Source organism: Cetorhinus maximus, chromosome 4 (genome assembly GCF_964194155.1).
Source record: "Cetorhinus maximus chromosome 4, sCetMax3.hap1.1, whole genome shotgun sequence".
Classification (NCBI taxonomy): Eukaryota; Metazoa; Chordata; class Chondrichthyes; order Lamniformes; family Cetorhinidae; genus Cetorhinus; species Cetorhinus maximus.
Window position 1 is genome coordinate 78,956,922 of NC_135882.1, and position 16,918 is coordinate 78,973,839.

The 16,918-nt window shown below is 43.5% G+C and overlaps 1 protein-coding gene across 3 annotated transcripts in view; it reads right to left on the reverse strand.

Moving 5' to 3' along the window:
* Positions 1-16,918, reverse strand: part of prex2 (phosphatidylinositol-3,4,5-trisphosphate-dependent Rac exchange factor 2) — a 675,068-nt gene that overhangs the window by 240,582 nt on the left and 417,568 nt on the right. For all 3 annotated transcript variants that reach the window (XM_078540383.1, XM_078540384.1, XM_078540381.1), the window contains exon 28: positions 16,232-16,314. In XM_078540383.1, coding sequence (XP_078396509.1) covers positions 16,232-16,314 — 83 coding nt within the window. The remainder of the gene's footprint in view (positions 1-16,231; positions 16,315-16,918) is intronic.

Consider the following 16,918-nt stretch of genomic DNA (forward strand, 5'->3'; position numbering starts at 1 on the left):
CCTGAAAGGACTCCATTCCATTCTCCCAGTTTCTCTATCTCTGCCACATCTGTTCTGATATTGCTACCTTCCACTACAGTGCTTCCGACATGACTTCCTTTTTCCTAAACTGAGCATTCCCCACCACTGTAGTTGACAGGGCACCCAACCATGTCTAACCTATTTGCCGCACCTCTCCCCTCACTCTTTCCCCTCCCCTAGAGCCACGATCGTGGAGTCACTTTGTAACCCACCAGCCTCTGTATTCATAGTGCTCCTGAGGCAGCACCTTCCAAACCCACGACCAATACCAACTAGAAGGACAAGGGCAGCAGACACATGGGAACACCACCATGGGATACCCTGCAAGCCACTCACCATTTTGAAGTGGAAATATATCGCCATTCCTTCACTGTCGCTGGGTCAAAATCCTGAAACTCCCTCCCTAAGAGCACGGTGAGTGTAGCTACACCACATGGACTGCAGCGGTTCAAGGAGGCAGCTCATCACCACCTTCTCAAAAGCAATTAGGGATGGACAATAAATGCTGGCCTAGCCAGCGATGCCCACATCCCATAATCGAATTTTAAAAATCACCCTCTGCCACTTACGCCACCCCAGCATGATGCCACCACCAAAAACATCTTCCCCTCCCCATTTTTTTATTCGTTCATGGGATGTGGGCATCGCTGGCTAGGCCGGCATTTATTGCCCATCCCTAATCAGAGGGCATTTAAGAGTCAACCTCTGCTGTGGGTCTGGAGTCACCTGTAGGCCAGACCAGGTAAGGACAGCAGATTTGCTTCCCTAAAGGACATTGGTGAACCAGATGGGTTTAAACTTTTGGACTTTTAATTCCAGATTTTTATTGAATTCAAATTTCACCATCTGCCATGTTGGGAATCGAACCAAGCTCCCCAAAGCATTACCCTGGGTCTCTGGGTTACTAGTCCAGCAACAATACGACTATGCCACTGCTTCCCCTGTCAGTATTCTGAAGGGACCGTTCCCCCATGACACCCCAGTCCACCCCTCAATCACCTCCAATACCTCATCCCCTTCCCATGCAATAGCAGGAGATGTAACACCTACTCTTTTACCTCATCTCTCCTCACAGTCCAAGGCCCCAAACACTTCTTCCAGGTTAGGCAGCGATTTACTTTCAATTTAGTCTACTGTATTCGTTGATCACAATGCGGTCTTCTCTACATTGGAGAAGCTAAATGCAGACTGGGTGACCACTTTGCAGAACATTCAGTCCACAAGCATGACCCTGGCCTTCCTGTCACTTGCCATTTCAATTCACCATCTTGATCTCATGCTCACATTTCTGTCCTCAGTCTCTTGCTACGTTCCAGTGAAGCCCAACGCAAGCTGGAGGAACAACACTTTTCCTCCACTTCATCTTCTGATTAGGCACTTTACAGCCTTCTGCGCTCAACACTGAGTTCAGCCCATGAACTCTATCATCCATTTTGATTTTTTTTTCCCAAGGGCTAATTTGTACCTTGTTCCATTGTTTTTGTTTTCAAACAGGGCTGACCTGTATTCTGCTATTAGCGCCTGCTCTGGACCAATGTTTTGTTTCTTTACTACTATCATTACCATTCTCTTTGCCTCTTGTTCTTTGACATCTTTGGTATTTAATCTCCCCCACCCTCCAACCATTGCCTGAACTTCCCCTTTGTTCTACCTGATGCTCCTGCCTTTTTCAACCTGAAACTGAGCTGCTCATAAAAGGATCAAGAACGAGAGGGCACAGATTTAAAGTGATTTGCAAAAGAAGCAAATGCGATGGGAGAAAAACTTTTTTCACACAGCGAGTTTGGGTCTGGAATGCACTGCCTGGAAGTGTGGTGGAGGCAAGTTCAATCAAGGCATTCAAGAGGGCATTAGATGATTATCTGAATAGAAACAATTTGCAGGGGTACAGGGAAAAGGCAGGTCAATGGCACTAGGTCATGATGCTCATTTGGAGAGCCAGTGCAGACACGATGGGTCGAATGGCCTCCTTCTGTGCCGTTCAAATTCTGTGATTTTACACCAGGCCATTGGACAGTGTGCTGCATAGAAAACCTAAAAGATTTATAAAAGTCCAGAGGAGGAAGGTTATATAATGTACAAGAGTCAATAATTAGGATTGCTGCACACACATACATTTAAACCTTTGGGAATACACCTGTGAATACAGAGTGGAAAACCACACCCTGGCCCTAATAGTAATATTACCAATTTTAGAAGTGCTTTCAAAAAATGACTATAATTTGCTGTGGCAGGGAAATGGATGGCAGCAACCCTTGCCTGTTTAATAGCTTGATATTTTGTGCCATAATTTGTTGACAGCGTGAGCTGTTAACGTTATAGCAAGGGAGCTGGGCATCTGGAAATGAGTGAACAACTGTGTAGCCCCTTCATCATTCAAAATATAGGGTTGTAAAATTTCAGTGCAATGACGGACATGGGTGTCTAAACTATTGGGTGAATTAAATGCCAAATCAGATATATAGAGAGGGAAAGAAAGGTTGGATTGAAAGAGTGAAAAGAGAATGAAACAAGAAGTAAAATTAAATTTAGTTTTAAAGTTTGTACTTTAAAAATATCCAACAACAATTAAAATCCAAAGGAAGGGACCTCCACATTTGTAATAACTAATTATCAGCACCAGAAAAGTTCTTTGTTAGTAATTTACACATTGCTTCATTAAGAGGGTACTTGGACTTAAAATGGCATGAATTAGCTTTCTGTGGCAAGGTGCGTGTACGTCTACTGAGTATACCAAATTCATACTGTTCAATGCATTTTAATGATGAGGCAAACAGCAAGATGCAGTTTTTAGAAGCTAACAACAGAGTTGCGTAACTCGGACAGCAACGTTTGAATTTCCACATTTAGCCACACATCTGCCCTCACCTGAAATTGCTGTAATATGTTCTCGTAAGTAACAAATGAGGACCATTACCCTCTCCATTATTTTGACAACAAATTATGGCCCATTTGCTTGGGTATAACTGTGCTGGTCACTTTTATAAACAGGCTGAGCAGCTTTTGTTCTGTGGTGTGTCCAAACTGCCAAATATCTAATTATACAATTGAACAACTATGGGATGTGACAATAGCATCCTGTTATAAGCTAACCTAAACATTGTAGCCTAGAAATTGGGCCATGGAGCACACATTTTCCAGGCACTGCATGGTCACACAAGAACCCAAAATGGCAGGACTGATGATGCACATGCAGAATTCCAACCAGGAGTGCGCAGTCCACCATTTAGTTTTTTTTCTTCTTTCATAGGATGTGGGCGTCCCTGGCAAAAACAGCATTTGTTGCCCATCCCTAATTGCCCTTGAACTAAATGGCTTGCTAGGCCATTTCAGAGGGCAATTAAGAATCAACCACATTCCTGTGGATCTGGATTCACATATAGAACAGACCAGGTAAGGATGGCAGATTTCCTTCCCGAAAGGATATTAGTGAATCAGATAGGTTTTGATGATAATCAATGATAGTTTCATGGTCACCAATACTGAAACTTGCTTTATATTCCAGACTTTTTTATCAATTGAATTTAAATTCCACCAGTTGACTTGGAGGGATGTGAACTCATCATTCCTGGGCATTAGCCTGGGCCTCAGGATTATGAGTCCAGTGACATTACCACTGTGCCATCATCTCCTGTAGTTCTGGAGTTACAAATCAAATTAGGCTTAAAGCAGCCAGAATATCATTGAGATGATGGTCATGTGCTGCATGCAGGATGTAACTGCCATTTTGGACCCACCCAGCTAATTGGACATCATGTGCTGACCTTACTCAGCACAACCAGGCACTAACTACTGTGAAGGAGCACTTGTCAGTGAAACTTAAAGGAATCATACAATACTTAAACATTAGTTACCAGTTCACTACTTCTCACTACTATTCGACTTCTAGGCATTTTTGCTCCGTTCTACTCGTCCTCTGAGTTCACTTCTGTCCACAAAAGGAGAGGTTTGTCTTCTTGTCCATTGCTATTGTTGTTTACTTCACAGATTGTCTTTTTGCAAACAGGAGAGGTCTGGCAGGGGCACCTTTGCATGTAGAGCAAAACTGGGAGTAGGACAAGCTGCCAAAAAAGGGAAGAGGAGGAGGAAGGCATTCATCAGGGGGTCATCCAGAGACGGCCTACAGGAAGTAATTCTTCCAATGAGGATTTAAGTACAGGAATAAAGATATCTTGCTGCAATTCTATAGAGCCTCGGTGAGACCTCACCTGGAGTATTGCTTACAGTTTTGGTCTCCTTACCTAAGGAAGGATATACTTCCCATAGAGGGAGTGCATAAAGGTTTACAAGACTGATTCCTGGGTTCATGGGATCGTCCTATGAGGAGAGACTGGGTCTGTATTCTCTAGAGTTTAGAAGAATGAGAGGTGATATCATTGAAACATATAAAATTCTTACAGAGCTTGACAAGGTTGATGCAGGAAGGATGTTCCCCCTGGCTGGGGTGGTTGGGGAGCATCTAGTACTAGGGGACACAGTCTCAGAATAAGGGGTAGGCCATTTAGTACTGAGATGAGGAATTTCGTCACTCAGAGGGTGGTAAATCTTTGGAATTCTCTATCCTAGGAGGCTGTGGAGACTTAGTAATTGAGTATGTTCAAGACAGAGATCAATAGAGTTTTAGATAGTAAAGACATCAAGGGATATGGAGATAGTGCAGGGAAATGCCTTTAAGGTAGATCATCAGCCATATCTACTTGAATGGCGGTGCAGGCTTGAGGGGCTGGATGGTCTACTCCTTTCCTGTTTCCTATGTTCGTAATGCCACCACCTCAATATCACTGAATATAAATATAGAAGGTACCCTCAATTTAAAAAGGAGGTTGGTACCAAGATATGTGACATGCTGCACCAGAACTGCAGCCTCAAACCAGGGCATGGACGACACACCCTGTAGCCATCAAGATCATTGTTACACTGAACTTTCATAGTAAGTACAAGAATATTCATTATTGGCCAATTATCTATCAGGCATCACCAGTATTTAGAATAACAAGTATGTGCTGCACTATAAAAGGAATTGGTGTAAAGTCCCCTGTTTGTCCCCGAATGATAAATTTTAAAGTAAAAATGAACTCGTAGCCTACTGATTATATTATTATGACTGAAAGGAAGAAATTATCTTGGCTATTTTCAATTTTTGAACTCTGCCTTCTTCACCGTTACAGCAATGTGAGCAGCCACTGAAAGCATGGTGTTGTATTTCTATGTTTGCCTATTACAAATTTATCAATCTAACACAGGACTGGTAAACTAAACGTAGGTTCAGTGTATTTGAAGATGTAGTACAGGATTGCTCAGCAGATAGATTTACTATAAAGATTCAACAGTTAACAGGAAAGTACAGCTGCAACTCATTCACACCACATTCTGCTAGCTAAACTGAAAGCTACTCAGAATAATTTCTGCAGGTCACATGGTATACATCATGGCTATTTACACATGAGCATATTTTCTCTTCAAGTGATATCATAACATCCCTTTTATTTTCCAAGATAAGATTACATACATTAAGAGTGAAATACATAAATGTTAGGGTATTTGCAAAAACTATTTACACAACAAATAAATCGCTGTTCAAGAGTTTAAGGATTTAATAATTTAAGAATCTATATAACATCATACCTAGCACAAAGGAAGATGGTTGTGGTTGTTGCAGGTGAATCATCTCAGTTCCAGTACAACACTACAGGAGTTCTTCAGGGTAGTGTCCTGGACACAACCATCTTCAGCTGCTTCATCAATCACATTCCTTCCATCATAAGGTCAGAAATGGGGATGTTTGCTGATGATTGCATAATGTTCAACACATTCGCGATGACTTAGATACTGAGTTAGTCCATGTCCAAATGCAGCATGACCTGGACAATATCCAGGCTTGGGCTGACAAGTGGCAAGTAACATTTATGCCACACAAGTGCCAGGCAATGACCATCTCCAACAAGGGAGAATCTAACCATTGCCCCTTAACATTCAGTGGCATTACCATCACTGGATACCCCACTATCAACATCCTGGGGGTTACCATTGACCAGAAACTGAACTGGACTAGAAATATAAATACTGTGGCTATAAGAGCAGGTCAGAGGCGACAAGTAACTCACCTCCTGACACCTCAAGACCTGTCCGCCATCCATAAGGCACAATTCAGGAGTTTTATTGAATACTCTCCACTTGCCTGGATGAGTGCAGCTCCAACAACACTCAAGAAGCTTGACACCATCCAGGAGAAAGCAGCCTGCTTGATTGTCATCCCACCCACAAACATTCACTGACATCCACCACTGACACACAGCAGCAACAGTGTGTACCATCTACAAGATGCATTGCAGGAACTCACAATGGCTCCTTAGACAGCACCTTCCAAACCCACGACCGCAACCATCTAGAAGGTCAAGGGCAGCAAACACATGGGAACACCACCACCTATAAGATCCCCTCCAAGCCACTCACTATCCTGACTTGGAAATATATTGCTGTTCCTTCACTGTTGCTGGGTCAAAATCCTGGAACTCCCTCCCTAACAGCACTGTGGGTGTATGTACGCCACATGGACTGCAACAATTCAAGAAGGCAGCTCACCACCACCTTCTCAAGGACAATTCACGGTGGGCAATAAATGCTGGCTTAGCCAGCAACATTCACTGTCTCATATTGGCTCATTGTCCAATATGTTCTTTTCAGGCGTACCGAACAAGCTGAAAATTGACCTCATTGTGTCTGCCATGAGTGTACTTGAGGTATCCTTGAATTGTCTGATGATTGGAAGCTTGGTATTGTCAGTGACTAGGAGAAAGTTCTCGCTATGGATAGGGAATAGACCTGTTGCGATCTTAGAAGTGGAGCTTCTTGAAGGTGCAAAGGTTCTGATGCTGATTTGACTGGTGTCTCTGGCATGTTTCGAACTTCCTCGCTGTCTTCTTGATAGCGTTGTTGGCCAATACCCAGAATACCTCACCAGGGGCTTTGCACACTCTATGCTCGTAAGTCCTTAGTGTAACTGTGAAAATATGTCCTGGTAAAGAGCTTCAGGTACAAGCACCTGTTTTCCCTTGAAAATCAGACATCTTCTACATCAATGTCTACACCATCCACTTGTAGGTCTGGCAAGATCTCTGCAGTGTATTTTTTGGATTGGGTAACCAACTCAAGTGTGCCTAAAGTAACCATTTTGTTACCAAGTTTGTAATGGACTTCAAAGATGTAACCCTGTATTTTTATCATAAATCACAGGCCTGAATTTTATCTTTGGTGGATGCGCGTGATTGGTGAGCCCGGGAGCAGTCGGGAAACAGGGCCTTAATCGCAATCAGCCCCCGACTGCGATTTCACGCTGGCTGGCATACTAATGGCCAGCCTGCGGCGTGAAACGCGCACTAAATAGCTCAGTGCTGTGGGGGTGGGAAGAGGGCGGGCGATGACTTTTCCGCGGGTATGGGTGAGCGCTGCGAGAAAGCTGTCTGCCTTCAGGCAGTTGCCTCAGGGAGCCGGAGACCTGAAAATACTAAAATAAAGGTTTAAAAAGCAGCAAAAAAAAAGTGTCCATGCATCATAATCAATCACCCGAAAATATAGCTGATAAAAATGTTGCCCATAGGTATTTATTTTTACTTTACTTTATAATAGAAATTTCATCCCGCCTTTGGATGAGGTTTGATGAAAAATGCAAAGGCCGCCTAGCCAATTTGCCCGTCCACCAACCATATGGTTGGACGGGCCACGAAAAATAGGAGACAATTGTGCCATTAATGGGCTTAATTGTCAGTTTAACTGTCGGTGGGCGCGCTTCCAACTTCTGCGCGCGCCTACCGAGTGAAATATCACACGAGTGTGCGATGACGTCAGGACGCTCGCCCAATATCTTCTCGCGCGATTTTATGCCTGATTGTGTTGGGCGTGCACCCGCCCGCGGGACATAAAATTCAGCCCATAGTCTGGATGGAGCATTCATCAGTGGCTTGCACCAAATAATTTCCAATGATTTGTGGTCAGTTTCCACAATGAATAGTTTACCAAATAGATAAGTTGTGATAACAAATACCAGAGTGAGTGCCTTAAGCTCTATGTTCGAATAATTGGACTTGTGTTGACTTTTGGAACTAAATGCAATTGGTTTGCCATCTTGCACAATGCACATTCCTCACCCTTTTTGAGATGCATCGACCTCTAAGATCACCTCCTTTCTTGGGTCGTAGTATTGTGGGACACATGTCTCTCCTGACAACGCCTGCTTAAGTGATTTGGACATGTGTTGATGGTCTTCCTGCCATACATATGGAACATCCTCCCTTAACAGCTTTCTAGGTGATGGTGCTCCATCAGCAAAGTTTGGTAGCTGGATATGTATGATGCTAAGAAGTTGAAAAATCCAAGGCATCTCTGCAAGTCCTCTTTGGCATGTCTCCTACATCTTCAAGTTTCCCTAGACCAGGACAGATCCCAGACCTTGAATAGATTGAACTGAAAACATTAATCGGATCCACATTCACCTGGCATTTCTTACTGTTGAAGATGAGTCATTCACAACGAGCTGCTGCCATCAGTGAGCGTAAATTTCGTTCATGTTCTTCTTTGGTTTGCCCATCACAATGTCTTCAGCGATGCATCCAGGGATATTTTCTGTAATTCTGTCGATATACCACTGGAACAGATCCTGACTGATGATAAACCAAAGGGAAATCTCTGGAAGCAGTATCTTCTGAAAGTTCTGAAAGCAGTGATTTCTTGAGATCTTCTACCAAGTGAACCAACCAATATCAGTGTTTGACATCCAACTTGGAGAAAAACCTTGCTCTTGTGAATTTGGGATTCAATTCCTTTAATGTTGGAATCTTGTGTGGGCACCTCATTAGAGCGATATTTAGATATCTTGGGTCCAAGAATACCTGGATTATGCCAATATTTTTCAGCACGCACAAGATGGAATTGCATCAGTCAGTGTGCTGATGCACACGACAAATAATGCTGTGATGCTCCATGTCATTCAACTCACTTTTCACCTTCTCCTGTATGCACACACTGCACTTTCTAGGAGGGTCAATTGGTGGAGTTGCATCTTCTCTGAGGTGTAGTATAGCTTAACCTCTGAAGTTTCCTATGGCATTGAATCTGTCTGGGGACATCTGTTGTAGGTCATCAACTGATTCAATGCGATTATTCTTGGCCTCTTCTACTGCAATTGGTATCTTGATGATCTCGTGTATTGTCACAATGTTGAGTTCCGTACACACCAGTAACCCTGCTGCTGCTGGTCTGTTCTTGTCCACCAGGTAGAATCCCTGTGGTTTTCATGCAGACTTACCATAGCTGCATTTCAATGGCAATGCACCTATGCAATGAATAGGTGACCTTATGTTTGCTTTTCTGTCATAGATTGTAGCATTGATTCCAGCAATCCAGATACATATCCTTCAGGATTCTGACTGATAAGATATTTACACTTGCTCCCGTGTCTACTTTGGTTGTGAGCATGTGTTTGCTGCTTTTCTTTGGGCATGTGATGTTGATAGTAACAAAAGCTTCTAACCATTTGACTTCATCTGCACATAGTGAATGTGACACAATGTGGAAAGCCTGTTCGTTTTTCCAGTTGAAGATCTTTCCACTCTGCATCTTCACCCTGGTCTGTCTGGCCGCTAATCATGTGTATGTGCTTGCGCTTATGTGGGCCTCTGGTGCATTTGCTGTTGTTGCTGCCAGTACATGGCACATGCTTTTTGTTTGGTTGCATCTCACCTCTGGTCAAACCTTCAGAACTAGATTTCCTGCATAGGTGAACCCAATGTCCTTCTACACCACGTAACATACAAAGAACTTGGAATGCAAGACAGCTTCACAGTGCGTGCAGCAGAATACACAACTTGTTACTTTCTGCATCCTGGCTACCAGAGGGTACATCCAGCTCCATCATTCATATAGACAGCTCAGCTGCTGAGAAATCAGTCCTTGCCCTTATCATGGCACCTGAGGATGAACTGATGGATTGATTCTTGTGGCCAATGTCTGTTGTTTTCTAAAGTTTACCTTTACACAAAACTGATCCACAGGTTAGCAGGATATTTCTGATCCTTCCTGAAGTGCAAGCCTTCGTTTCCAATAGCTAGCTTTATTTTCATTCCTCGTTTATCCAGTTCTGTGACAGGTAAATCTAAAAAGTATAGCTCCATCATTTGTTCAAAAAGTCTAAATTTGGTTGGGGCATCTGTGGTCTTCCAATTCATGCTGGGGAATCTGGTGGTCACCTTCCTGATGTTTCCTGCCTGTTACGAATGCTGTCGATGTGTAGGGGATTTGTAGCTTCTCTACTCAGGGGGAAGATTCAGCAATGCAACTGCTGTATGGTTTCTTTTTTCTCTCTCTCTTGTTTGGCTGGCGCTTGTTTTTTTTCTGTTTCACTTGCTTCCTGTCTATTGTGCCGCCAATGCGCAGACTAATGGCACCCAAGTACATCGCAATGCCCCTGCAGCTCGTACTGTCTGACTCAATGTTGACTGCCTGATTCACCACCAATCCACCTTTCCCATAAATCAGGTACTCGTTGGTCTGTGAAGCATTTTCTGTAGAGGGACTCTCTGCCCCGGGATCTTCAGTACATAACTAGCTTTTGTACAGTACAAAATCTTGTCTTTTCCTGTGATCTTCAAATCTTCATCAAGTTATTTAAGAAGAACCATTGCTGTCCACCATATTTTACTTCTATGTTTGCTTAATACAAGCTGACCAATTTCACACAGGACTGGTAAACTAAATGTATGTTTGTTTTATCTGGAGGTTTTTTTATTCATTCATGGGATGTGGGCGTCGCTGGCCAAGCCAGCATTTATTGCCCATCCCTAATTGCCCTTGAGAAGGTGGTGGTGTACTGCCTTCTTGAACCGCTGCAGTTCATGTGGTGTGGGTACACCCACAGTGCTTTTAGGGAGGGAGTTCTGGGATTTTGACTCAGTGGCAATGAAGGATCGGCGAAATATTCCCAAGTCACGATGATGAGTGATTTGGAGGGAAACTTCCAGGTGGTGGTGTTCCCATGTGTCTGCTGCCCTTGTCCTTCTAGATGGTAGTGGTCGTGAGTTTGGAAGGTGCTGTTTAAGGAGCCTTGTTAAGTTCCTGCAGTGCATCTTGTAGATGGTACAGGATTGCTCAACAGACAGATTTACTATATAGATTTAACAGCTGTTAAAAGGAAAGTACAGCTGCAACTCCTTCACACCACATGCTGAAAGCTAAACTGTAAGCTACTCTGAAGAATGTCTGATGGTCACATGGTTTACGCCCTGGCTACTCACTTATTAGCAAATTCTCACTTAAAGCAATGTCACAACACATGGTTCCCACTGAGGGCTGTGAAAATAGAGCCAACACTGCACCCTTCAGCACTTCATATACACAATAGGCTACAAAACTCTATAACCTCCAAAAGGGGTGTGGGAATTGCAATTAACCCCAGATTGTTGCTACCGATGCAGGCAACATGCCAACTTCCTGCAGCCTGCTCATTTAAATAAGTGTCAGGTACAACCAGCACTAAGCAAGCTTTGAGTGGCTGCAGGCCTCAGTAAAGGGCTCAAAGTTGTTAAAGAGAAGTACGAGTTCAAGTTAACCTCCACTATAGACAGCCAGCCTGTATTTCTTGGATTTGGGCTGCAGCAGGTCCTGGAAATCAGCGTAAAAGCAATTTTAACTCTAGAAAGGCACAAGACTTGTACAACGTGACAGAGAGCAAGCTCCATTTTCCAATGCTGCATTGGAGTCCGTGGTGCAGGAGGTGGAGGGGAGGAGAGATGGGCTCTATCCACAACAGGCCAGGAGGCTCTCCAGACAAATTTTATGAAGGTCGTGGGACCAGATAGCCATGGCGGTGAATACCAGGAGAACATGAATTCAGTACCTCAAGGTACTCAAGGACCTTCTACGAATGTTCGAGGTCAATGACCATATCTGCAAATGCCATTCGCATGAACAGCACCACTAGCCTCACAAACTCAGATCACTCAACTACCAACAATCTCTATCAATCATGACTCATACATTGATTATATCTCAAGACCACGTTATTTCATAGCTGTATCGTTTGCTGGTGCCTGGTGCTCAGTCTCGATCCCACCAATGCTAGGGCCAGTATTGCATGCATATCCCTATGGTTCCCAGTCCTCGTTCCAAATTAAATGAATAAAGTAGATGCTATGTAAAATCAACTAAATAATTAAATGGTGCTTTTAGTTTTTCTTTTTAAGTGGGTGGTTGTGTTTGCAGTGCGGGGTGGCTTGTGGCCATATTTGCAGAATGAAAATGTTGAGGTCCAATACTGAGTTCTTGACAATTGTTGCTGTGATAGTTGCTTTAAGTCCAGCCTTCCTGGATAAGGGTCATGTGGTCAGAACAGCCAGTCAGCACCGAGCACAGGGTAGCTTATAAGGGGCGGAGTTTTCCTAGTCTAGAGGGTGTATTGTAGCCTTGCTAGAGGCCTGCAGCTCTGTAAACAAAGTTTGTTGTTCAACTAAAGAAGCCCCTCAGTAGTACACCTCTACATCTGACAAGAAGGATAAATGATCCTGGCGCTACCCCTTGCCCTACGACTGTGAGTATCTCATTTTAAAGAAGGAAAAAATATATACTCACCAAGATGCCTCTCTTGGGAGGATTGACCCATTTGACACCTCCAGGGAGGGCAGGACTTGATACATCGAGTGCCTCAGGTTTTATTTCCAGACCAACGAAATAGGGGAAGAGGCAGAGCGCAAAGTGTTTATGGGAGTCAAACCTACAACCTTATTCACAGTCTCACAGCCTCAAGCGCACCCGACTCCAAATCATTCAGTGAGCTCATGGATTTGATGAAGGGCCATTTTCAGTCATTATTCAAAGATTCAACCCATCAGTCATTATTCAAAGATTCAAATTTAATGCAAGGGTGAGGGCCCCAGGCAAATCAATTGTGACTTATATTGCTAAGTTGAAGCAATTGTCAGAGCATTGTGATTTTGGAACGACCTTGAACGATATGCTAAGGGATCAGATAGTTTGTGGCATGCGCAACGACACCATTCAGTATCGATTGCTGGCAGAAGTCAACATAAATTTTAAACGGGCACTGGAGATAGCACTGGCCGTGAAAAGCGCTGAAAAAGATTCGCAGGAGCTACAGAGCTTGCAAAATAGCTTCATTTACCAGTTAGGGTGGGAGCCTGCAGCCAAGTATGGCACCAAAACCACAGACGCAGCCACGAAGTGGCAACCATTCCCAATCACCCAGAAATCAAAAAAATATACCAGAGGCCGTCAGATAGTGATCCCGAAGTTGAAATGTTACCAATGTGGGGTAACCACACTGCTGAAACCTGTAGGTTTAAGGAGGCCAAGTGCTATTACTGTTGCAAGAGAGGACATTTGATAAAGCAGTGCAGAGCTAAGTCCAGACTGAAAAGTAACCAGCCAGCAAAGATGTTAGAAGTAAATAATGTGAAAGAGCCTGAAATAACTGATTCTGAACTTACTCTCTTTTTAATCTTAAAGCATTCAAGGCAAAGTCTAATACTGTCACACTCCTCATAAACGGGAAGCCTCTAGTTATGGAGGTGGATAGAGGGCATCAGCCTCAGTGATGGGTGAATGCACATTTCAGTACCTGAGAGAAGGTACCCAACCATTAGGTCTGGAGGGAACTTCTGCCTAGTTGAAGGCTTACACAGAAAAAGCCATAAAAATAAATGGCACTGCCATGGTACCTGTGAGCTATGGGCAGCAGTTAGCCCAACTCCTAGTAATAAAAGCAACTGGGGAAGGATCAAGCCTTCTGGGCCGTGATTGGCTAAAAGAAATCAAGTTAAACTGGTCTGGAATTTTTCAAGTGCAGGCAGGAGGACTGCTAGAATTGTTAAAAAAAACGACAGCATCTTTCATAATGAATTAGGAAAAATCAAAGGCTTGCAAGCCAAGATTTATGTTGATCCAGAGGCAACTCCCCGATTTTCTTTTAGGGCAAGACTGGTACCATATGCCTTAAGAGAAAAAGTGGATGCTGAGTTAAGCAGGCTAGAGGAACTAGACATCATACAACCGGTTCAATTTGCAGAATGGGCAGCACCTATCATCCCCGTACTGAAACCAGATAAGACCGTCCGCATTTGCAGTGATTATAAGCTAACAGTTAATCGGGCCACTAAGTTGGATAAATATCCAATTCCAAGAATCGAAGACTTGAATGCAAAGCTGGCAGGAGGTCAATCTTACATTAAGGTGGAGATGAGCCACACGAACCAGCAACTTGAGTTAGATAACACATCCCAGGGGTATAACACAATAAACACACACAAAGGCCTGTTCCAGTATACACGCTTAACTTTTGGCGTGTCCTCGGCATATGCAATATTTCAAAGGATAATGGAGAGTTTGCTACAGGGGTTACCATGAGTTGTAGTATACCTCAATGATGCCCTCATAACTGGATCGACAGAGGCTGAACATTTAGCAAATTTAGAGGGGGTATTAAAAGGATTTCTGGAAGCTGGAGTCTGTCAAAAAAGGAGAAATGCACTTTCCAAGCCACTGAGCTTACCTGTCTGGGGCACTGTGTAGACCCATAAATATCGCCAAACCCAAATCATTTTTAGGGATGGTAAACTACTACAGGTGATTTTTACCCAACTTATTGACTGTACTGACTCCTTTGCACATACTGCTGAAGGAACACCATCATTGGTCCTGGAAGGCTCCACAGGAGGAAGCCTTCAACAGAGTAAAACAACTATTGCACTCCTCAACCTTGTGAGTGCACTTCAACCCATCCAGAGAATTGATATTGACCTGCGACGCCTCTCCATATGGTGTTGGTGCAGTCGTGTCCCAGGAAATGGATGACGTTTCTGAGGTTACTTTTCAAGAACCCTCTCAGTGACCGAAAAAGGTTATTCGCACATCGATAAGGAAGGACTGTCAATAGTCTTCGGAGTTAAAACATTCCACCAGTACTTACATAGCAGGCACTTTACTCTCGTTTCTGATCATAAACCACTTTTGGGCCTTTTCAAAGAAGACAAGGCTATCCTGTCGATAGCCTCGGCAAGAATTAAATGATGGACATTAATTCTATCCGCCTATGAATACACTTTCAAGCACTGGGATAGCCGCCTACCTTGCTGGAAAGCATCTCATGTACTCCTGTACCCCAAGAAATCATCCTTGCATTGAATTTTTTAGACAATCAATATCACAAAATCAGATTAAACTGGAAATTGGGTTAAACTAATCTTTGGGTGCTGGGGCTGCAATTCACATTTCTCTGATCCTATATATGTGACCATAAGCAGCTCTGTGCTGCTCTGGAGTCCTCGATGCACTGCAGAGGGCTGAGCAGCATTGTGGAAAAACCACTTTCTCCAAGCAGCCTTCCCTTTTTCATAGCACAGTCCCTATAAAAGGGAGCTGCAGCAATGCACTGCAGGCTGCTTGATAATCACATTTTGCCACAGAGGGAGAAGGAGGATGGACCACATGAAGGAAAGGACTCCTGCTTTAGTGACACTGCCCAGGATGCACTATGCAGAGAGGTGGGATTCAGGAAGGAGTCCATGTTTCCACCTGAGGGCAAGAAGCCTTCAAGATTGAGCCTCCACAGGGAATGGAAACGTGCGACTAAGGCAGTCAATGCCAACCCAGACTGCTGCTGCCCATGGGGTGCAATATAAAGCTGGACCCTCAAGGCGCACAGTTGCTTCAGGGTGTGCTGCAAGGGTATGTGCGGTCTCCACCACTGAAAGTCAGCAGTCTTCCACCGGCCATGCTGCAGCTACTGGGCTAGTTTTGCATCAGAGAACTAGGACCGGTAAAGACACATGAAGTCAGGACTAAGGGACGCATAAGGTTGACCAGTTGAATTTCTCCTCCATAGTGGTTAAAACTGTAAAATTGTTAAATGAATGCTTTATAATGCCTCCAATAAAACCCACAAAGCAAAGGGAACATCTCTATAAGCTGGGTTCTCACAAGCAGATAGAATTGCATATTGTACAGGTGTCTTATTGCAGGAATACATTCTGTAGCATAGATACTTTTAGAAGAATATTAAAACATACTGAGAATGTTCATAGGAATCCGGTATTTTCACAAATTGCTTTAAATAATATTCAGAATTTAACTTCTCTCTGGGGAGAAAAAAGACAGAATACCAACAAACATTTGTAAACAAGGTTGCATTTGGTTTACTTTGACTCACCTGGCTAAAGAGATGTTCTAAGCAACCATGCAGTTTATCCTGCTTATCATGTGAAATGTGAACACTGCAAGGTAGTTCATCCCCTGTTAGATATGTAAGCAAAAAAAACTTATTAATGATTCATCATTGCAAAACATTCATTTTAAATTGAATCATTTATATTTTTAATTATGCTGATCATATTTCATTAACCTACTGGGCTGCATTCAACATATATCAGCTACTGGTGCAGTTCAGAGGGTCCGATTTACAATTTCATACTTTGATGAAGCAAACACTTATGGCTGAATTTTCTGGCCAACGTGCGGGTGGCGGAGCCCGCACATCAGCGCTTAAAATGTCGCGCTAGCGTCCCGACGTCAGCGCGTGGCATCGCGATGTTTAGGTCGGCGGGTGCACTATGCAGCGGGATGCGCGCCCGCCATTAATTAAAGGATTTGTTAAGGACATTAAGTCACCAACTGTCGATGATTTTGAGGGGCCCGTGCGAACTTCGGCTCGGTGCACGGTCCCAAGTGATTTTTTAACAAACCTCATCCACTGGCTGGATGAGGTTTGATTTTGGGTTAAAAAAAGTTTAGTAAAGTTTCTGTGTACTTCATTAACATGTCCCATCTCGTGTGACATTTTCACATGAGAGGGACATGTTAATGATTTTTTTATTTTTCTAGTTTTGAACTTTCACCA